The 22,454-nt window shown below is 56.8% G+C and overlaps 1 protein-coding gene across 4 annotated transcripts; it reads right to left on the bottom strand.

Annotated features, from left to right (window-relative positions):
- Nucleotides 1-546: 546 nt before the first annotated feature.
- On the bottom strand, nt 547-20,477 carry EPHB3 (EPH receptor B3). 4 transcript variants are annotated; one of them, XM_043594704.1, is made up of 16 exons: nt 19,876-20,476; nt 11,363-11,427; nt 9,327-9,999; nt 6,867-7,022; nt 5,739-6,089; nt 5,442-5,566; nt 5,104-5,263; nt 4,916-5,024; nt 4,506-4,585; nt 3,319-3,441; nt 2,949-3,196; nt 2,355-2,570; nt 2,094-2,243; nt 1,809-2,002; nt 1,550-1,705; nt 547-1,444 (listed from the first exon to the last, which is right to left on the bottom strand). In XM_043594704.1, the coding sequence occupies exons 1-16, from the start codon at nt 19,988-19,990 to the stop codon at nt 1,336-1,338; spliced, it is 3,030 nt and encodes a 1,009-aa protein (XP_043450639.1). In that variant the 5' UTR covers nt 19,991-20,476; the 3' UTR covers nt 547-1,335. The 4 variants fall into 4 exon arrangements, with proteins under 4 accessions (XP_043450639.1, XP_043450640.1, XP_043450637.1 ...); XM_043594705.1 differs by having other exon boundaries at nt 4,506-4,558; nt 19,876-20,475; XM_043594702.1 differs by having other exon boundaries at nt 2,094-2,570; nt 19,876-20,477.
- Between the last annotated feature and the right edge of the window lie 1,977 nt (nt 20,478-22,454).

Genomic DNA, 22,454 nt, shown 5'->3' on the forward strand with positions numbered 1-22,454 from the left:
ATACTTCCTTCCTTGGCTGGTTGTTGTGAGATTAAATAAAGATCCATGTATAAATGGACCATTTTAGCCCAGTGCCTGGAGCATAGTAAGCGCTCAGTAAAGAGTACCCACACTTCCGGTCTGATGCTTGCTGAAAGGAGCTAGCCTCTGCATCTCAACACCAGTGGCCTCTTGAGCCCTTTGTCCAAGGCCACGTGACCTTGGGAGCTGACCAACCCCTTCCACCCTCCACTCCCTCAAAGACAATGGGTGTGAAAGGGCTCTGTCACACCATGCCAACTCCAGCATCTGCCCTGGCCCCAGGAACACCTGGGCCTGAGAAGGCAGGAAGTCAGGAGCAGTTTGCTTTCTACTGTTACCACCCACTTCCAAGAAGTTAGATGCAATAAGGCCAAAGCACAAAAGGGAAGGTGAGCCTGGCTAGGCCCAAAACTGGTCTCCCAATGACTCCAGAGAATTCTGAAGAGGGCTGGCGCTGAGGGACTGTGAACCTGAGGTCATGAGAGAATCCCGCCTCAGGAGGTGCAAAGAGAAGGGGCAAGAGAATCATCTTATTGCCTTTATTCCGCTGTCGGCCCAGCTGGCCCCACTGCAGGGCATAGGGCCAATCTTTTACACGCTCACCCATGCTCTCTGTGCAGGTCCGTGCATGCACAGACACACACACACACACACACACACACACACACAAACACACTCACATACACACCCAAACTCTGGCTCTGAGAGTCAGTCTCTGGGGGGCAAGGGGCTACTCCTCAGCCTGCCCCTGCCTGCCCTTTTATGACAGCACCAAGGGCGGGGGTGGGGCAGGGCCCTCAGCCCCCAGAACAAGTCCCTGTGCAAACTGGAGGTGCCAGCTGGCTTCAGGATGGGGTGTCACATTTCCCCATTCCTGGAGTCCCCTCCTCCAGTTCCTGAGGGAGGGACTGCTCTCTGCCTACCTGGGGGGCCAGACCCCTGCCAGGGCTGGGCCCTATAGAACCCAGGCTTATCCTCCACCTGACCCTGCCAGGACCTTCAGCACTGAAGAACAGCGAAGTCTGAGGTGGTGGGTATCCCCCACTGGAGAGCAGGAAGGCCTGGGCCCTGAGGGGCTTGGGGAGGGGTCATCACCCCCTCTCCTAATCCATCTTCAATATGAAGAGGTTTGGGACACACTTCCTGGGGAGGGAGCACAGGCTTGTAGGAGAAGTCCCAGCTTGGGCCTTCCCCAAACTTCCATCTTCTGGGCCACAGCCTAAGGCCAGGCATCCAAAAGTCCAAAAGTCCAGCCGGCTGGTCAGAGTCCCTGCACAGTCCTTGGGGGAGTACCCACCCCGTGGGAGTCAGGTGTCAGACCTGCACGGGCAGTGTCTGGTTCATCTGCAGCCGCATGTCCTGGATACTGCTAAGGATCTTCTTCTGGTGGCCAGCCAAGGTGACCCCAATCCGCAGCAGGTCTCTGCAGATGGACCAAGGGCAGGGTCAGTCCCTCCCCTCCTGCCCACCACTCTGGGCCCTGCACAGGTCCCCCTGCCCTACCCCACCAAATCCGAGGCACACTCACTCTGCGGTCATCTGAGCTACCAGGTCAAAGGATGCAAACCCCGCGCTGACAAAGCTCTCCTTGTACCGCCCCATCTTGATGGCATCTAGCCAGTCACCAACTGTCGTGAAGGTCGTGTAATCCGGGACCGTGCGGTCTAGGAGGGGCTGTGACATGCTGTGGGGAGAAGAGAGAGACTTGGTGAATCCTGACGGCAAGGGAAGCAGGGGTAGGACTGCTGCCTCAAAAGCAGAGTGGGAAAAGAGGCAGAAATACTGACCCAGACTGGGCACTGGCGATGACCTTGAGGCTGGCAGCATTTCGGATGAGTTTGTCCAGGGTGTTGACGATCTGGGAGAATTTGGGCCTGAGGTTCCGGTCCCGTACCCAGCAGTCCAGCATGAGCTGGTGCAGTGCCGTGGGGCAGTCCATGGGTGGGGGCAGCCGGTAATCCTGCTCTACAGCATTGATGACCTGAACAGAGAATAGGGAAACCTGGAGTGAGCCGCCGTTTTGCCCCACAAGGGCTCCCACCCACCTGACCACTCTGGCTGGCCCCACTCACATCCTGGTTGCTCATGTCCCAGTAGGGTCGCTCTCCATAGCTCATGACCTCCCACATGACGATTCCATAGCTCCAGACATCACTAGCAGAGGTGAACTTCCGATAGGCTATGGCCTCTGGGGCAGTCCAGCGGATGGGGATCTTCCCGCCCTGGTGGGGGGGGCACACGCCCTTCACCCTATGACTCGGGGCTGGTCCCCAGCCCCGAGCCCCTGCCTGGTTGGCCCCGCCCCCGGTCTCCCTCCCAGCTGCTTCCTGTACCAGGGAGCTGGTGTAGGTAGGATCAGAAGGATCATCCTCCAGGAAGCGGGAGAGGCCAAAGTCTGAGACTTTGCAGACCAAGTTGCTGTTGACAAGAATGTTGCGGGCAGCCAGGTCTCGGTGCACGTAGTTCATCTCGGACAGGTATTTCATGCCAGCGGCAATGCCCCGCAACATGCCCACCAGCTGGATGACTGTGAACTGTCCGTCGTTGAGCTAGAGGCAACACACAGGCTCAGGTGGGCCCACCACTTCCCTACTGGCCCAGGGCGTGCCCAACTGTGTGTATACAACATCCCAGGAAACCCCAGTGAGGATCCAAATAGCTCCGACCACTCTCATTTTACAAACAAGGTAGCTCAAACAGAGAGATTAAGTAAAGCCTGAGGTCACACAGGCAGTAGCGGACGGAGTCAGGATGAGAACTTTGGTCTTTCTGGCTCTGAGGCCCTGGCTGCTTCCCTGCACCATGCCACCTCGGTGAATATTTGCAGACTTGAAGAGGGTAGGGTCTGTCTAACCTTGTGGGAGGGTGTGGTCTGCCCAACCCAGTTCTCTGGGGGAGGGGAGGGAGTTGAGAGAGCTGCCTCTTACCCGGAGGAAGGAGTCCAGGGCACAATTCTCCATGAACTCGGTGAGAATCATGACTGGCCGACTTTTAGTGACCACGCCCTCTAGCCGGATTATGTTGGGGTGGTCAAACTGACCCATGATGGAGGCCTCACTTAGGAAGTCCCGCCGCTGCCTCTCCGTGTAGCCCACCTTCAGCGTCTTGATGGCCACAAACACCTCCCTGCGGCCTGGCTGTTTTAGGCGACCCCGACAGACTTCCCCAAATTCCCCTGCAGGGCAAAGGGCACAAGTAGGAAGTGGCTTCTGGGTTTGGCCCTGTCCCCAGTGCATGCCGGTCCCTCCTCAGGGTAACCCCAGCCTCTCCTCCCCACTGTGCCCCAGGGGGACTCACCAGCTCCAATCACTTCCTCGATCTTGACACAGGACACATCGATTTCCTTGGCAAATTCCCGCACCGCCTCATTAGGGTCCTCGTAGGTAAAAGGGTCAATATAAACCTTCATTCCAGGAGCAACTAGAGGAAAGAAAAGTGGGCATGAGGGACTTTGGGCTAGGGCTGGGGACAGTGAGGGAACTCTTCAGGCTGCACCCTCAGGCCCAGGGTACTGCCCCATGCTCTCACCCTGATGGGAGCACATTTTGCACTCTCCCTACTAAGTCTGCTCCATATTCCTCTCTGCTGGAGTCCCATTTGGGCCCCTCCCCACCATCCCCTCCGTGGGAATCAGTGACCATAAAAGTTAGACACCGAGGAACTTATTCTTCTTTCTCTCTCATCTCTCATCATGTCAAACCTCTCTCAGATTCATTCTTCCCCTCATTCCCACTGCCCCTGACCTTATCCAGACCTTCAACACTCAGACTCTTGCAATAGTCTCCCAGCTGGGCTCTCTGCCTCTGGACTTTTCCCACCAATCTATCCAGCATACCTGTCTTCCTAAAACAATACTCGCATTGTATTACTCCGAAGCTTGAGAGCCTTTCGGATTACCTATGGTGGAGTCAAGTCCAAACTCCTCTGCCTGCCTTTCACGACCCTCTGATGACTGGCCACAACTACCCAGCCTTGCTCCCTGGCAGCTGTCAAACCAGTCTTCTCACTGCCCCCACAGTCGGGCACTCTCCCCACCCCACCCACTGCCTTCCAGAGGCTCCTCTAGCCAGGAATGCTCTCTCCCACCTGTCTAAACCCTGCTCAACCCGCCTGGCGTAGCTCAGCCCAAGGCCACCTCCTCCAGGAAGGCTTCCTCTTTCCTGAGTTCTTACTGTCCTTGGTAACAGGAACACCCAGCTTAACACTTAATTGTTCTTTCCTTTTTTTCCTGTGTGTATGATTCTTGTCTTTCTCATAGGATTAACTGCCTTTGAGGAAAGGGGTCACTTCTCATTCATCTCTGGGGCTAGCAGGAGTGAGGCAGGGGCTCAGGAAATAGCCCTTGAGTGGAAGCAGGAGGGGCTGTCCGGGATAGAAGTACAATGGACGAAACCCCAGGCAGGAAAAGGGTATCTCCCAGCCCCACAGGGACCAAGGGAATGTTGGGGGCCGGGGGAGGAAACAGGGTGAAGAGACAAACTCACTGTATTGCTGTAGCTTCTCTGTGTACTCCGAATCAGAGCTGTGCCGCTGCTTCCTGGAGGGGGCAGGATGGAGGCGAGGCCTGAGACAAGTCCAAGAACTCCCTTTGTTCAGGGAACCCTCGGGCTCACAAGAGGGGCAGGGCGCACAGGGGACGGCCCGGTGTCTGGTCCCACAGTCAGTGGTAACAGCAGCCACCGGGTCTCCGGGTAAGGGGCTTGGTGGACTTGGTCCCCCAGGGGATCTGCCAGGAAAAAGGCAGGGGACAGTATGAGGACATGGGCGTGAACTAGAGAGAGCCTTGCCAGCAAGGAGAGCCTGGGCCCACCAAGGGCCTCTGTGGCATGGGGGCTCTACAGTGCCAAAGGGAAGCTCTTGCCAGCCCATGGGAGCAACTCGGGCCTGAGAGTACCTGAGGCAGACGACAGCGATGACCACGACAGCCACCACGAAGACAAGTCCAGCTGTGGCAGAACCCACAATGAGGGGAAGTTGCTCCTGGAGCTGCTGGGCACCAGAGCCTGGAGACCAGGAGGGGACTGGTAAGTGGGGGGATGGAAAGTATTAGGTGAGCGGTAGCAGGCGCAGTGGGCTACGTACCTCTCTCACTTGTGGTCTCAAACTCAGCAGGACGGCTGTACTGCCCGTAGCCAGCTACGGTGCGGGCACGGACCTGGACCACATAGCGGGCATCAGGCCGCAGCCCGTCCAGCTGCACGGAGTTCTTCTGGCTGGTCACCGTAGAGGCAATGCCCTCACTCTGCAACACCAGGAGGAATGAGGCACCTCAGTGGGTCCTGAGGCTCATCAGCCCCCGCCAGCCCTGGGCCTACCTGTGGCTGCCTCAGTACCTGAGACCTGGCTCCCAAGGGCCCCTGACCCTATCTGGGGGTAATCTTCTCACCCCAAGGCATCCTCCTGCCCCTCAGGGCTCTGACCTTCTCAAAGTACTTCATCTCATAGTCCAGGATGACTCCGTTGGGCCGCTCTGGGGGTGCCCAGGACAAGGTCAGGCTGCTGCCTGAGCTGCTGTGCAGATGTAGAGTAGGCACTTCAGATGGAGCTATGGGAAGAGACAGGGCGGGGGCTCACAATGGGCTCCTTGGGCCCTGGCATCCTTCCCAAGGACCCAGTTCCCATGGGACCCCTGGTGGTCCACTGACAAGCCCTGGGCAACCTAAGCTCTGTGTGGGAGAAAATGACCCAGGCCCTACCCTCCCGTGTCTCCTCCTCACCAGCCTGGTTGGTGGTGATATTCACAGCCGCATAGCGGGGGGGCAGAGGGCTCTTGCCCGAGACGCCATTGACTGCCTGCACTTCAAAGGTGTAGCGCGTGTGGGCCAGCAGATGGCTGATGTGGACCCGGCGCTCTGTCAGGCCCAGCTGCCGAGGCACAAACTCCACATTGTCATCACAGCGAGAGCAGGTTGAGGCACCCGTGGCCCCAGGGCCCCCACGGCACTTCTTGCAGATGACGTTGTATAGGAGGTCGTCCCGGCCACCCAGGTCCCGGGGTTCGCTCCACTCAAGGATCAGTGAGGTCTCATTCACGTTGGAGATCACACCCCGAGGAGGGGATGGCACCGCTGGAGGGAAGGTGGAGGGAGAGGGCAGTGAGCTTGGGCCACAGCACCACCCTTCCACCCAGAGTTCCTGCATACTACAAGCTGCTTCCCACCTCCTTGCCTTGGTCTCTGCTCTAATAAGCAGAATATCTCTCCTACACTTCTTCGCTGGGAAGACTGTAGTTAGCCTTTAAGGTCCAACTTGAGGTGTCACCTCCTTTTGGAAGCCTTCCTTGATTCTTCCTCCTCCTGTCCTCTGCACTTCCGTAACACAATTCCTGGGCATCCTTCCAGCCCAGCACTTAACACATTATATGGTCATTATCTGTTTTCACATGTGCTTCTCCCACCAGGTGGCAAGTTCCTATAGGACTGTGACTGTATCTTATTTTCCGCCACATTCCAGGCCGCCTGGCACAATGGCTGGCACCAAAGGCCGCAGCAGGGAGAAGGCAGGACACTAGGCTGCCCCAGGGATATGAGGCCAACGGTTAGCATTGGGCCAAGAGAACGGCAGTTCTACACAGCGCGAGGAGCAAGGGACTAGAAGTCCCAGGGACTCCTGATGCCTGGCTAGGAGCTCGTAGGCATTTGTTCAATGTTGGTGGAAAGGCTGAGCCAGCTGACCTGGATTCTGGCTCAGGGCCAGTCACTCCCCAGCTGTGCCATGTTGAGCACAACGTCTAACCTCCCCAAGCCTCAGTTTCCCTATCTGGAAAATGGATATGCATGGCAACTGTTTAGGCCCCTAGACAGAAGGCCCTGGGCAGGAGAGAGCAAGGCCGGGAGTTCACTCACTGGTACAGGCACTGTCTGCAGAGTCCGAATCTGCACGGTAGAAGTTATTGTGGCACGTGCAGATGCTGGCAGCTGGCGAGGTGGTGCGGCTGTTGGGGGGGCAGGGGAGGCAGGGCCCCTCTCCCTGCTTTGCCTTGTAACTCCCAGGGGGACAGGCTGCGGGGGAGAAGAGGAGGGACATGCTCTTCAGATCCGTGAGAATCTGGCCCTCCCCCAGCACAGGACTTGGCCCCTCTACCTCCTAGACTGTGGGGGCCACACTGGGATTGCCTCACTCCAGTGCAGCTACAAAAGGCCCTTTTGCCCTGTGGAAACCCCACGTCAGCGGATTCCTCCCCGCCCCGGCCCCCCACCCCTACCCTGGGGCCTCATGGGCGAAGACGTCAGGCCTATCACCTGGGCAGCCTGGGCTTGTCGAGGCAGGGAAGAGAGAGAGAAGGAAGAGGAGGGGTGGGGAAGAGACCACTGGCAAGCCGGCAGCACCTTACTCTGCCAGGATGCTCCCGCCCCTCCTTGAAGCTGGAGGAAAATCACTCCTAGGATCCTCATGGCCAACCCAGAACAGCCCCGCTCACAGGACCAGTCTCTCTCCCCACCCACCAGGAGCCAGACAGCAGCTCCTTTCTGCCTTGGGCATGGGTGGGGGCCGAAGAGGAGTAAGAATAGAAGACAGCAGGCAGGAAGGCTGGGGTCACCGGGAGTTCAGAGGCCCCAAAGCATCCACAAAGGGCATCCCTGGCCCCAAAGTGAGCCCAGGGATCGGTGCCTGAACATCCCTTCGACTCTGCTTCCTCTCCTGCCATCTATGTTTGGGCCCCTGGACCTGGGCTGTGGGATTCCGCATATCTATGACAGCCATATAATTTATTATTCAAATTGGAATATTTTGGGAGTGAAAAGGGCCGCTAGTAATAATCATGTTATAAGGAGCATAAGCCAGGCCTGCCCCGGACACTCAAAAGCATATGGCCACTCTATCCCTATATGACTACCTCTGGGGAGGTCATCTAGAATATGGAATGCCCAGAGTTGGGGCTATGCCCTTCTCTGGGGTTTAATCTCCCCTCACTAAGGTGATATTCCACCCAAGCTCTTTTGAGCCAGTGGGGGAGGGGGCAGATGCCAGGCCAGGCTGGTTGCTATGGGAACCAGCATATATTTCCTGTCAGGGACCTGCAGAGTGTTAGCCCCTCTTCAGGCTGTCAGGCTCATCACCCCCACCCCCTTTCTCCACTTAGGAAGAGGAAGTCTGGGGCAGGTTCCCATAGAGAAGTGGAGAGGGGCCGGGCAAGGCACTATTCACCTTGCCATGACAACACCCAACACTGGGTTTTCCAGCCAGGCTGGGCCGCCAGCCCCCTCATACCTAGGGCTGTGCTAAGAGCCAGCTCCCACCCCCGGAGCTATAGGCTGCAAGCACCAGGGCAGAGGGGTTAGAAGACAAAGCCCTTGGCATCTTGTCCTGCATGGTAGAGCATGGACGAGGCTGTGGCCCCAGCTCCCACATTCCCAGCTATGATGCCTTGAGTACAATTGTTCTCTGAGCCTCAGTTTCCGTATTAGCAAAATAGGGGAGATAACTGGAATCTACCTTACAGGACTGTGATGACACTCAAATGAGAACCCTTCGTGAATGGGTTTTATAGCTGGAAGTCTAGGACACTGTAAGGTCTTAAGAGTCTTGGCAAGCCACCACAGACAAGTCTCCTAACCTCCTCCTGTATGAAATAAGGACAAGAGAATCCCTGTCGCCCATGCATCCCAGGGCTCCTGAGAGCCAAGGCTGACACTTACGTGGCACTTGTGTCACCATGTGCCAGGTACTGTTCCAAGAGCTTCGCATGCATTGACTTGCTTAAGCCCACTACAAGTCTATAAAGCAATCATCATTATTGTCCCCATCTGGCACATGAAGAAACCAAGGTTCAAAGAGTTAAGTAACTTGCTCAAGGTCCCACAGGTGCTAACTGACAGAGTGAGGACTCAGACTTCAGGGACCGGGCCCCTGACCGCTATGCTATCTATACTGCCTCTCAAGGAAATGAGACCTCAAGGTAAAAGGGACAAGCATGAGGTACCCACAGCCCTTGTCCCCACAGCTCTGGGGATCATCTAGTACTTCCAGGGTGAAGTGTCTACTTGGGGCCAAACAAAGCAGGTATCTCTGCTGGCTTCCTGACTCTCTGACCAGCTGCCTCCTTATCAAGGATTCTCCATGTTTCTCCACCTCTGTCTTGAGTTCTATTCTTTCTCTTATTATTCTGGTATGTCTCCTCATTTTCGCTCATCTCCCCCCTTGCACCACATGCTATGCACCTGATACCCCTCTTCCCTTTCTTCCATCCGCCTCAGACCTGAAGCCAGACCTCCTTGACTGGCAGGTAGGAAGTAGCAGGTAGGAGGCAGTACGTGGCTTTGGCCCAAGTCCTCCCCTCCTCCCCCAGGCCAGTCCCCACTCACGGCGGCACTGGGACTCCTTGGCAGCTGGCTCATGGCCGGTGGCACAGGTGCAGGCTCCCACAGGCACCATCCATTCCCCATCGCCATTGCAGTAGAGCTTGAGTGGCACTGACACCTCCACGGCATTAGCGATGCAGGTGCCAGGGGCGATGACCAGAGAAGTGGGCTCGGCCCCCGTGAGGGTCTCAGGAAAAAGGGCAAAGCCTGCGGTGGTGGATGCACACTTCTTGTAGAAGGCACGCACAGAGATGAGCGACATGCAGGCACCTTGGTCCTGGAAGGCCAAGTAGAAACCGGCCTTGGAGAGCGGCCCAAAGCTTCGCACCTTGGTGTTGACACGGCCAGCATCAAGCCGCGAGAAGCTCTCATCGGGAGCAATGGTGTCCACCTTCACGTAGGGGTTCTCCATCCAGAAGGGGGAGGAAGCCGAGGCCACATCGCTGTCAGCCTCATAGTAGAAGAGGTTGAAGGTCTCTTTACAGGAGCCAGGGATGTTGGGGATGCTGTTGCAGTCACGCACGGTAAACTTGAGCTCCACGTAGACCCGCTGCACGTCTCGCCGCCAGATGAACCCCGTGCGGAGCCAGTTGTTCTGACTTGACTCTCGCACGTTACACACCTGGTACGTGCGGATGGGGTTCATGGCCTCATCGTAGCCACTCACCTCTTCCCACTGTGCACAGACCAAGTGAAAAAGACGGAATGAGCACCAACATTTGCCAGGTGCTTACCACATGCCCAGATCTGTATTCACTTCACAGAGATGCTTCTGTGGTGTAGTGGCTGAGCACGCAGACTACCTGGGTTCCAATCCCAGTTCTTGTTGTGTGACTATGGGTTAAGTCACTTAACCTCCTTGTACCATCGTTTTCCCACCAGCGACATGGCGAGAATAAGGAACAAGTGAGTTTAAATGAGTAAAGAACTTAGAACAGAGCGATTGGTAAGTACTACAGGAGTATTAGCTATAATATTTGTTATCTTTACACCTCCGTTTCGTTGTCTATAAAATGAGGCTGGGATTGGATGTAAACGAGGTGGTAGGGAATCAAGTCAGTTTAACATATATAATGGATTTGTAACAATGTCCAATACAGGGCAATCACAATCACGTTTAACCTTCACAACAACTCCATGAGAAGGTACATCTGTTGTCCTCACTCTCCAGAAGAGGAAGCCAAGACCCTCAAAGGGAGAGACTTGCCCAAGGTCACACAGTTTGGCCTGGTGAATGAGGGCCTGTGGTGCCATCCCACCCCAGCGTTTCAGAGCCTTAGCGCAGTTGTGTTGTGTAGGCCACGTAGGGAGGTTTTTGTTTGTTCTTGAAGTTTATTTATTTATTTTTGAGAGAGAGAGGGAGAGCACAAGCAGGGAGGGGCAGAGAGAGAGGGAGACACAGAATCCGAAGCAGGCGCCAGGCTCTGAGCTGTTGGCACAGAGCCTGATGCGGGGCTCGAACTCACGAACTGTGAGATCATGACCTGAGCCGAAGTCGGATGCTTAACCAACTGAGCCACCCAGGTGCCCCTAGGGAGGTTAATGAGGGTATTTTAGAAATGTCAGAACTACAGGAATTTAACAGTGAAGAAATGGAAGCCCAGAAAGGTAAACTGCCTTGCTAAAATCACAAAGCAAGTTAGAGATCTGGAACCAAGGTTTCTGGTCCCCAAGCCAGTGCCCTACCCAGGGACCCAGGAAGGAGGGAGATGGTTGGAGAAGACACACAAAGAGCAGTCATGCAGGGAAGGGATGGGGGTAGGCTAAAGGCAGGCTGAGGGGGCGCAGAGGGAGAATGGGACAAAGGTGGTGTGTTTGGGGAGGGGGACACAGGCAGGCTGAAGGCTGAGAGGGTGTGAAACACCCATAGGCAAAGAAGGAAGGTGACAGAAGCAGAGGATAGGAATGGCGAAGGAGGTGAACCTGATAGGCAGGGGCAGCCCTTCTCCGGCCCTGGTGAGGCGAGGGGAATGGCGGCTGGAGTAGGGAGTGGCCTAACTGGCAACCAACACTGAGGGGAGATGGTGGGGGAGGCTTACCCCACTTTCTGGATGAGATGTCCATGCCAATTCAGAAGTCACCCATTTTGTGTCCATGAGGGTCTCTGGGGAGCAACAGAAGAACAAAGGTCAGAGGCCACGCTCAGGATGGGGAAAAAGAGGCTGTCCAGGAAAGGCCAGGACACCAGAGAATGATTCTCAGCAGGCACCGCCCCATCCCACCCCACCGCCAAGTCCTCTCGGCTACCCTGCCCTGGAGAAGACCCTGCAGCCATCTCCAGAAATGTCACAGCCCCAAAGAAGTCAGGTCGGGTTGGCCAGCGGGAGGCAGGTGTCTGCTGCTGACCCCAGGCAAGAGCTGGGGCCAGTTCACACACCTACAGGGGCTGCTAATCTCCACACAAAGGGGCGGCAGGCCCTTTATCCTGGAACAAAGGACCTTATGCTTCAGACCCTGCTGCCCAGGCCTCCCCTGACTCCATTCCCAACACAAAGGCCCAGTGCCACACTTGCCCAGGGGAAGGGGAGGGCAGTGACGGGAGCAGAGCCTGCTCCCACCCAACCTCCCACTCAATCTCCTCTAGGGGATGGGGCAGGAATGCTCTTTGAGGGTGGGGTGAGGGCCAGCAAGACCCAGACCAGCTCCCTGCAAGCTAGTTCAGTTCTTCCTACGATCCTCAGATAAATAAAGGGGCTGTGGGTGCACCTCTTTTACAGGTGAGAACGCTTGAGGCCCAGATAAAGTCTCTATGTGGCCTGAGGCAAAACTGCTAGGACTTGGGGTGAAATGTCACTCAAATGCAGGTCTGACTCCACAACTAACCCCTTAACCAGGGCACTCTGAGTGCAGTGTGAAGGGGAGAACAGGGAAAGGAGGAATAGAGAAAGCCGAGAAAGCTCCTATGTATCCTTTAAATCCCGCTCAAACTGTCACCTCCTCCAGGAAGCCTTCCCTGGACCCCCAAATCAAGGTTAGATGCCTTCCTGTGTGCATCCAGGACCAGGGGCTTTGTCACAGCACCGATCCTGTTCCAAGCTTCCACTACTTATCTGTCTCCCCCTGCTCAGCCAAAGGGGGGGCCCATTTAGGTTTCCAACATAAACTCAATCCCCTAGGAATCGGGTTCTGGATTCTGGCTCTCTGAGAGGAAAGATGCCAACTCCTTCCTTCTAGCCTGGGAGACAGGGCAGCCAGCAGTCCTCCCCTCTGCCCTGAGCTGGAGGGGGCAGGTCAGGGCTGCCCAGGAGGAGAAAGCCCTGAACCCCACAGGTTCCAGGCTTGTGGCCGGCACTGGTTTCCCGCAGTCTGGGTCTGAGCTGAGGATGGTGCATGAGGCAGCTGTGGCCCCAGACCCTCATGTTAGACACAGGGGGAGTGAGGATCCCTCGTCTTCCACCAGAGGAGGCCGGTCCCTGGAGGGCCTGGCTGCAGGGTGAGCTCTCCCAGCCTCATCGTCGGTGGCCTGATGGGCCCTTCTGGCAGACAGACAGACAGACACAGACATTTGGCAGGGGGGTAGGGGAGGGACGGAGAGATGGGCAGAAGCAGGGGCCCAGAAACAGGCGGGGGGAGAGGCAGTGGAGCAGGGGCCTTGCTGGGGTGGATGGCGAGAGGCTCGGATCTGGATAGAGCCGGCTGGCTAGGACCAGACAGTGGGGTGGCCAGCTGAGGACAGTGAGGTGGAGAGACAGGGAGGCCCAAAGAGACAGAGACAGAGAGCGAGGTTGCCAAGTGGTCTCTTCTCCAGACAGCAGCCCAGAGTATTCCTGTCCCTGGAGCCAGTGGAGCCAAGTGCGCCCCCTCCCCCCTCAAGCCAGCCAGCCAGCCAGCCAGTCCGCCTGCTTGTCTGCCCGCTGCCCGCCACCCGCCCGCCCGAGCAGGCAGGGGCTCCCACCGCTCCCTCGAGTTGCCTCCCTCCTCCCTCTCCCTCACTTCCTTCTGCTCAGCCTGTGCCAAACCCATCTGGAACTGTTTAAACCCAAATATTCAGCCCCCTCCCCCCTCCAGCCAGATTCCTCCACAGTTTAAAACAAGCCCTGTGCTGGCTCTGAGAGGAGGGAGGGGACGGTGGGGAGGGGGAGGGGTGGGGGGAGGCAGGGGTGGAGGGAGGCTCTTCATTTCTGTTTAATTTCTGGGGAGCGGGAGAGGGAGAGGGAGGGGGCGGGGATCGGCCCTTGGCCATCGCTCAGCCTTGGCCATCGCTCAATCTCGGCACATTTTTCCCATTAATGAGGAGAGGACTTGGATTTCGAGTCATGTGTGCCTGAGGAAGGGCTCCGGTCACCCTGGTGGGGAGGGGGCTTACTCTCTGGGGGAGGGGAGGGGCCTGCTCCCCTTCAGCAAGAGGGAGACCCTGAGGTGCCTGTGTCCCAGCCTCAGGAAGGGCATGGAGGAGGTCCCAGAATCCATCTGTCCGTGGCATTGGGAAGGACAGGCCCAACCCAACAGAGCCCACCTTTTCTCTGCTATGTGTGTGCCCCGCGTGCATGTGCATGTACACACGCTGAGGTAAAGGATATGAGATGCACGGGGTAAGGACAAAAGAGGACTGAGTGAGCAGTCGCCAAACTCCCCGGCTGGCGACCGCACCCCCATCCTCCTCTGCCCCCCATGTGGCTGTCGGAGGGAAACCAGAACGCGGACAGGGCAGCCGTTCTCGGATACGGGGCTCCATCAGGCTGGAAACCCCCACCAGCCCCTCAAAACCGAAAAGGGAAGGGGACAGCAGGCTTGGGGGCGTTCTGAGACTGGGGCTTCAATGCTCAGAAGTGAAGCCGCACCCCTTTCAGGTTTCCACAGGGCCACGGAGCACAGCCACATGGCGGCAGCTGTGCGGCTCCTGCCTGTGCACAAATACACACACGCACGAACATTACCCAGTCCTCAGTGCCTGGGCTCATTCTCTGCCACTGGGGCCAAAGAATGGCAAGTCAACACATATGGTGGACACAAACACACAAAGCCACAGCCGCCCACAAACATACACGCCGCTTCATACACGGCCTCAGCCTTTTTCAGACACACAGATGCATATGGTGCAAATAGATTAGCCTTCCTTAGGCATTCGCACACAGTGAGTCTTTCCTACACACAGATCTGGCTTGCCTTAGGCAAAAACTCGCTCTTACAGTCTTCATATGTGCAGATTTCCAGAGACATATGCATATACGGAGGGCACGCACACCCAATAGTACATTCTCCTTACACACCCAACTGCACACGACTGCCGGCCACAAGTCACAGTCTTGAGTGTGGTCAAGTGCAACCACAAACACCAGACTCAGTGACGTGCTCTTATGCAGTCACACACAACTAGCATCAGCTGCACACGCTGGTGCCCATTTGCACTGAAACAGGCCACAGGAGCCTGCAGACGCAGTACAAATATCAACACCTACCGTTTGTATAGAGCCTCAGAGGTGCATCCTCCATGCACGTGCAGCACACACACACACACACTGCAAGCATGTTCTTTCCATGAGAGGAGTCTTCAGGTGGGGTGGAGGTAGGGCTAGGAGAGGGGCAGTGTCTGCTAAGAAAGCGGAGGTGCTAGGCCAGTCTTGGCCAGAGGTGCGGGGAAGAAGCAAGCCCCAGACCTGTTTCCTGGGGCCCTGGCCCAGGCCGCAGCAGTCACTGGTCACGAGGCTGGGGGTGGGGCAGGGACATGAAGATGATTTTGGGTGTGGGTGGGTGTGGCCTCCCCAGGGACAGCCCCTGCCCAAGCAGCAGGCCATTTCCCTGCCAGTACAATGGCACTGACCCCAGCACTGAGCCCTTAGGGAGGGGGTGGCATCATGAAGAGACATAGCCCCAGGAGCTTCAGGCAATACTTCCACACACAAGTTGGGCACCCAGCAAGAGGAGAATATAATGGGCACCCAGACTATGTCTGAAGACCTCATTGGGTGGCCCTGGTGCAGAGGCACCAGCGGGGAGCCTGCCACTGCCCTGGTGAAGGGCCAAGTACACACAGCTTTATGGAGCTGCCAGACCCCACAGCACCTTCAGCCATTCAGAGCACACTGCTCCGTGTGAGTGAGATCCGGGAAATAAAAAAAATAAATAAAAAAAAAAAACCAAAAAACCTCCAGAGACAAAAGCATAAAGCCCAAGCTCCAGATCAGGGACTTTGAGGTGACACAGAAGGTCACGCTTCTGGGCTGGGCCAGCACAGTGTGCAGGTGCAAGTGGACAGAGGAGTAGAGTCTGGACAAGAAGGTGCAAAGCCCTGGCTGCAAAGAGAGGGAGAAAACCCCATGCCAGCCCTGAGGTGGTCCCCCTTCTCCTTGCTGGGATTCCCACCTCAGGCAACCAACCCAAGGGATCTGTCCGGTCTTCTTCCATCCTGTCCCTACCCTTTGTGTCAGTGTGTATATAAGCATGTACCAACCTGCACAATCAGGGTGGTCAGACTGTGGAGGAAGGGGACTTGGGGTGCTCCTGCTATGGGACCTAGAAGAGCCTAACTCACCCCAGGGCCGCCTCTCCCTTCCCCGCTCATGGCCCCTTGGCCTTCAAATCTGGGATGCAGGGGAGGGGAACATCTCAAAACAGAGAACACATTTTGTTTTCCATTCTTCCCCTCAGATCGTGGGGATTTATAATTAAATAAACCTGAAAGGGAGAAGGGAGGAAAAAGCACAGAGCAAGGAGCCCAGATGCCTCAGTGTTCACCCATGCCCCCCGCCCCAGTCCCCGCCTTGCCAGCCAGCCAGCCAGCCAGCCAGCCAGGATGGATGGACAGCTAGCCCTTCTGTGAGGCCTTTGAGCCCTTCCCTGGGATCCCAGCCACAGCAAGCCTGGCCAGGAGTCTGGGGGCAGGAGGTGATAGGAGATCCAGGGCCAGGGCAGCCCTTGGCATAGGGGGCCTCTCTCACCCCATCAGGTACCGAGCTGTACCCAGTCTCTTCTGTCCCGTCCCACCCCCCCCCACCTCCCCAGCTGCCCAATCCCGACAAACCAGTTTGACTCAGCACAACAGGCAGGGCTACAATTTTCAAACTATGCAGGCCTGGTGATTCAGCCTCTTCATGCTGTTTAATTAGTGTAAGGCCGGGTGGCGGAGGCCTTGCCCACGGCAGCTTATGCTTTAGCTCCAAGCCGCTGAGGCCACAGAGACGGCGGTGGCAGCAGTTCTGGCTAAAGGGAAGGCAGTGACGAGCAAACTGGTTCCCCCGAATACCTGCCGCTGTCCTTCAGTGGCAGCTCTTAAGTGCCAGCTCATGACAAACAGGGATGGGGTGGGGGGCACCAGAGGCAACTCTATAAGTAAGAAACTACAGAAATGCCAGGACTGTTGACCCCTCTCAGCTGGCACCTCCTCAGGGACCACTGCTGCTGCCTCTGACGGAGGGAGGGGTTCACACACTGCCTCTTGCCACCCGGGGACCAGGCGCACTGCAGTGGCTACTCAGCTAACGCAGCCTGGCTGGGAGGGGGGCTGTCCCGTCCCCACCTCTCACATCTGGGAATGGTTTCTCTTTTTGCAAAAGGGTTGGCTCTCAGCAGACTTCTCCATCCTATCTGGGGTATTAAGTACCCTAACGCTCAGACACCCTTCCTCCTCTCATGCCCGTTCTGGGTCTGCTCACCTTCCTGGTCTGTTCACCTTCCGCTTCTTAGTACTGAAGGGGAGAATGATCTTGGCTCGGGGCACTGGGAAACATTACTCAAAGGGAGAGTGAGCAACAGGATGGCCCTGTTTCCCTATGACTGAGGGTAAATCTGAGGGCAATTTGTGTTGTGTTTAGGGGGGAGGTAAGCAATCAGAGGGCAAGGGGAGGGGTGTTTCTTTAACCAAGGAGAGGGGGAAAGGACCCTGGTTCTATCCTCAGGTAAAACCGATGAGGTCCTTGGATGCAGTCCTGGTGGACCCCAAGTGTGTAGGGAGGCAGAACAACCAGGTGCCAGACAGTACCTAACCAATGGACCCATGAGGACACAGCACCCACAGCTCAGGACACCGGGCCTCAATATAACTCAGAGAGCCAAAAGGCTCCCCCTAGGCCCCGGGCAAACCAAATCCTGGCAAAGCCAAATGGAAAGCTGGAGCAGAGGCTAGATACCCTGCCCATAAAGCTTAGGAGTGGGGAGGGACCCACCTAACCCTCCCCACTGGCCATAGCCCAGGACCACCAAGTCTCCCCATCTCACCCTTCCAGCTCTAGACAGGGCTGGGGGATGGGCGGGACGCAGGGACGGCTGTCCCCCACCTAGCTCTCTTCCCATCCCATCCCATCCCTCCCAGAGCTGAAGAGAGATGGAGGTGGGGAGACAACTTTCTCCGCAGACCAACCTTCCTGCCCCCATCACTCCTTCCTCTAAACTCCCTCCAGCAGGTAAGGCACACACCAGTTTCATTTCTGCCCCTCCTCATGGAGCAGATCCTAGAATAATAATAGTTAATCCCCGAATAATAATGGCTGTGTGCTAAGCACCCCACAACACGTTATGGACTCAGTCCATACCCACTCCAGGGATAGTGGGTACTCTCACTATCCCATGTCACAGTGAGGGAGGACAGAGGGGTGGGTAGGCACACCTCCGAGTGTGGGTCTGAGCCCTGAAGCATCTCTCTTTCTCTTTGCGTGGTCCCGCACACACACTGAAAATCCTAAGGTCTGAGGTATGGCGAAAGTGAGGGAACAGGTAAAAGCCACACACCAAGGCACTGCTACTTCCTAGAGGCACCCCACACTGGCCTGGCCTCCTAGCCACCACCCACCTAGCCAGGGAGTAGTCCCGGATCCCACTTCACAGCTGAGCGGGGAGGGGGAACACGGCTGGAGCAGTGGCCGTGCTGCCCTCTCTTTCCTGTGCTGCTGCTGTTCATCAGTTCTCTGCCTCCTGGTCAGCCCCTCGGCTCTTTGGCTTGGAGGCCCGGATGCCAGCTCCCAGCCACGGCCTGCCTCTGAGGGTCTAGCTGATTGTGAGGGGTGAAAAGGGGGGAAAGGGGGAGGGAAAGAGGAATGGAGGAAGGACTGAGCCTCTTCAGGTAGCCCTTGCGCACCTGACCCAAACCACACCCCCTCCACCCCACTGTCAGCACAAGCACCCACCACACCTGACAACACGGGCCCTGCTCCTGGCACACACAGCCCCTAAGTGTGTGTGTCTGTGTCACCTCTCCTGGGCTAAGACACAGAGACACAGACCTGGGAACTCCAACAGGCTCCCTGGCTCACACCCTTGAGGCAATCAACAACAAAGCCCCACACCGGTTTCTCACGCCTGAGATCCTATCACACACATGTGGGCGCGACCTCACTGTGTCTGCTTGCATTTTCATGTGTCCACCCGTGTGAATCGGTCGGTCAGCACCAGTGGGCTCAGAGCTAAAAGGGGGTGGGGGCTCATAGGAACGTTTTTCCCCTAAAGAAAATCAGAAAGCACCAGAAGATGCCTTTCTTTCGGAACTGTGTTCTTTTTTCCTTCCAACCCTTACGGTTACTGTGAACATACGAACAGACCAACTTACACAGAATTCATATTTTTGTTCCTGTACTAAGAAAGTGACTAGATCTGTTGTTAAAGATACCAAAAATAAGTGCTCCAGTTTCCCCCAAATTTCTGTGGGTTCTTCCCTCCACATTAAGGAAGGTTTTTTTCTTCCCTCATTTAATGGCTCCAAAATTTTTGGAAACTCTGTGTGTGTGTGTCGATCCTGTATGACCAGCGTCAGTGGCTCTGTGTCCCCAAGGCTTGTGTCAAGTGGCCTATGTGTGAGCTCTCCCACCAGGGCCAACAGCATCCTGTTCACCCAAATACAGTCATCTGGAAGTTGGAGCTACCCCCTCAGCATCAGCACCGTCTGGATAGTTCACACAGTCTATTGAGAAACTCAGCCTTTTCCCACCGGCTAATGGGGCAAACCCCAGAACTTCAGGGGTTCAGTGGAGACCCAAGCACTCGGATGTCTTGCTAGAAGGCGGAGGACGAGCCGCATAGCCGTGTGGATGGCCACTGCACACTGCACCTCGTGTGTAACTGGCGCTCCATAAACCATAAACAATAACAGGCCCCCGCCTCTCCACCCCCGCAGTCATCCCCTGACAAAGGGGTGTACGCACTCACACCTCTCGCTCAACTCCAACGGGTTCCGAAACAACGCCGCCCCCCAACCTGGGAGTCCGCTTGGCCCCCACCCGCCACAACCCCGCGGCAGTCTCAGAGGCCCGGCCTCGCCTGGTGGGTCGCCCCCACTTCTTCGCCTCCCGCGGCCGCCGAGGGCCCCTCTTCTCTGCGGCGAGTGCGGAGTTCGCCCACAAGAGCTCGCAGCTGGGCCGTGACTTTCGGGGACGCTCCACCCCAGTCAAGCCGCCTGCGGTCCACAACTCGCCGACCGCGGGCCTCGGAGCCAGCTGGAGCCTCCAAGGCAGCTCCGGGGGCGTCCTCCCCACCCATCCTCCGGCCCCCGGAGCGGCGCGGGTGACGGAGCCTCCTCCGACGTGCGCCCAGCCCTCATCTGACCCACACCGTGGGTCCACTCTGGCCCAAGCGCGGGCGACCCCGGGCGCCGTAAGCCTTGGACGCACCCCCCGACGCCGCTCACCTTCCAGCGCCCGGCAGCCGGCGGGCAGCAGCAGCGGGAGCAGCAGCAGCGGAGGGAGCAGCGGCAGGAGCCCCGGCGGCGGCGGCGGCGGCGGCGGCGGGCGGGCTCGGGCCATGGCCGGGGAGGGCTCCAGGAGCCGAGCCGGGCCGCGCCGGGCCGCGCCGGGCCGCGCCGGCGGGGCTGGGGGCACCTGGGGGAGGGTCCGCTCCGCGGGCTCCGAGGAACGCTCGCGTACGGTCCCAGGAGGTCCGGGCAAGAAGAGGGTGCAATCCAGGCGGGCGGCTCCGGGACCGAGGCGGCGGCCCGAGCCCGTAGATGCTGGGAGATGCAGGCAGGTCGGTCCCGCGGCAATCTGGACGGACCGGTCCAGGAGGATCCCGGGCGCTGGAGAGCTCGGAGCCGGAGAACTCCGGGAGGCGGGCCGGGGCAGGAGAGCGCAAGTGGTGGTAGTTAGGGGGTACAGTTATCTGGCGGCCTGCCGCGGGCCCGCCTCGGATTCGGGGCACCGGGTGCGCTCACCGTCCGGGGTCCGAGCAAGGATCTTGCTGCGCCGCTCGCGTACTCACTTCTGCTGTCCCCAGCGCTGGCGCTGCCGCTCTGGTCGAGAGGGGCGGGACCGGCCGCCTGCCTGTCAGCGCCGTGGCCCCACCCCTCGCCGCAGGCCGCCCACTCACAAACCGCCAGGCGGGCTGGTTCGGCCTCGAGAGCTCTCTGCTGGAGTTGAGTTGGCGGCGCCTCCATCAGGCCCACCCTCAGCGTCTCCGAGGCCTGGAGGGGGCGGAGCCAACAAAAAGATGAATTAGATTGGGCGGAGCGATACTGTCAATCAGAGGGAAACCCCGCCTCCTATCTCCCATTGGCCATTAGTAACCGAACCTGAATCTAAAGAGGTGCCAGTCACATACAACAAGCTGAGGGCGCCCCCCTGTGGCCTGTACCTGCCCAGAGACGCCCCCACGTGGCTGTCTTCTCTCCAGGCACGTCCATATCCTAAACTGAGTTGAGGCACTATCAAGGGGACGCCCATCTGCAACACATCCTGCGACCAGGGTCTTCTGCTCATTTATTTATTCATTCATTCAGCAGGGTATTTCGTCGTCCTTTGAGCATAGACTCTATTACTGCTGCTGCTACAGCAACAGATTTTTCATTCTCTTGGAGTTACTGATGGAGGCTGGCATGAAGTCATCACAACAGAGTATAACAGGTGTGATTATGGAGGAAGGACAGAGTTGCCACAGCACCTGTGAGGGGAATGGCTACGTCTGGCCCTGAGTAAATGACATTTCATCTGAAAGATGAAAAATGAGTAGTAGGTGAAAGATGTGTGTTTGGGGACAGGATGGGGGTGGGGTGGCTGTTCCAGACACAGGGAACACACTTTGCATGAAGTCCCTGTGGCAAGAGAAACTGATATTCACTAGAGGAATCTGAAAGAAGTTCAGAATATCTTGAGTGTAGAGTTAGAGGCTGAGAGGAGCTGAAAGGAGGCTTAGAAGTAGGTGTGGGGGACCAAAAGAGTTGTTTTTAGACTCAAGGCCTTCCTGAGAGCTGGAGCTTGAAGCAGAGGCATTGCCATATCAGATTAGCAGGGCTTCCCTGGAAAGAAGGGGAGGAGGCAAGGGTGGAAATAGGGAGATGGGGAGAGGACTGTGCAGTCGTCAGGTAGAAGCAGGTGGTGGCTTGGACTAGGGTGGAGGCTGTGGGGATGGAGAAAAGTGGGCAGGTCTTAGATGTTTTAGGAGGTAGAATTCATGAGATTTGTGACTAAGTGTTTGAGAGAGATGTGGTAGATGGAGAACCCCTGGGTTTCTGGATTGACAATGAACTTCTACCTCCTTTGCTTGACAAACATTTACAAAGTGCAATAAACACTCTGAAATAATAGCTTTTGTTTATTAAGCGGTAGATGTTATTATAACCTCATTTTACAAACAAAATTGACGTGTAGAATGGCTTAGGGACTTGCCCCAAGTCATAGTGCAAATAAGTGACAGAGGTAGGATTTGAATCCAGGACTGTATAGCTTTTAGACTCACTCATTCCACTTCATCAGAGACCTAAAGATCACCTAGGTGCTTGTTAAAAACTCAGAATCCTGAGCTACCCATTCCACCTTGGACCTTGGGACTCAATCTCTGGGATATAGGGCCCAGGAATCTGTATCTTAAATAAGCATTCCGGGTGCTTCTGATGCATGCTGAAGTCTGTGAATATCACTGTGTAGCCTTTCACTGTCCTAGTTGGAGAAACATCCCTCCATGGGCCCTCTGAGTCTTCCCCAGCTACACTAAGATTTCTGGGGGGCAGAAAGTAAGGGATCACATACTAGGTGGCCTCAGAAACAAGATGGTCATACTTAATCCTTTGATCATGAAATACCTTAGTTTCAGTCCTGGAAGCTCCATTAGAGCAAATGAAGTCATGGATCTGGTACTTGAAGACATTCCTCTGAGGGAGGTCCATCCTCCCAGCCACAGACATGTGTGGATACATGGGGCTAAGGCAGGGGATGCCATGAGACAGAGGCCCAGATTCCACCTCAGATCTGTTCTCAAGCCCTAGGAACTTCCCACAAC

This window comes from Prionailurus bengalensis, chromosome C2 (assembly GCF_016509475.1).
Source record: "Prionailurus bengalensis isolate Pbe53 chromosome C2, Fcat_Pben_1.1_paternal_pri, whole genome shotgun sequence".
Classification (NCBI taxonomy): Eukaryota; Metazoa; Chordata; class Mammalia; order Carnivora; family Felidae; genus Prionailurus; species Prionailurus bengalensis.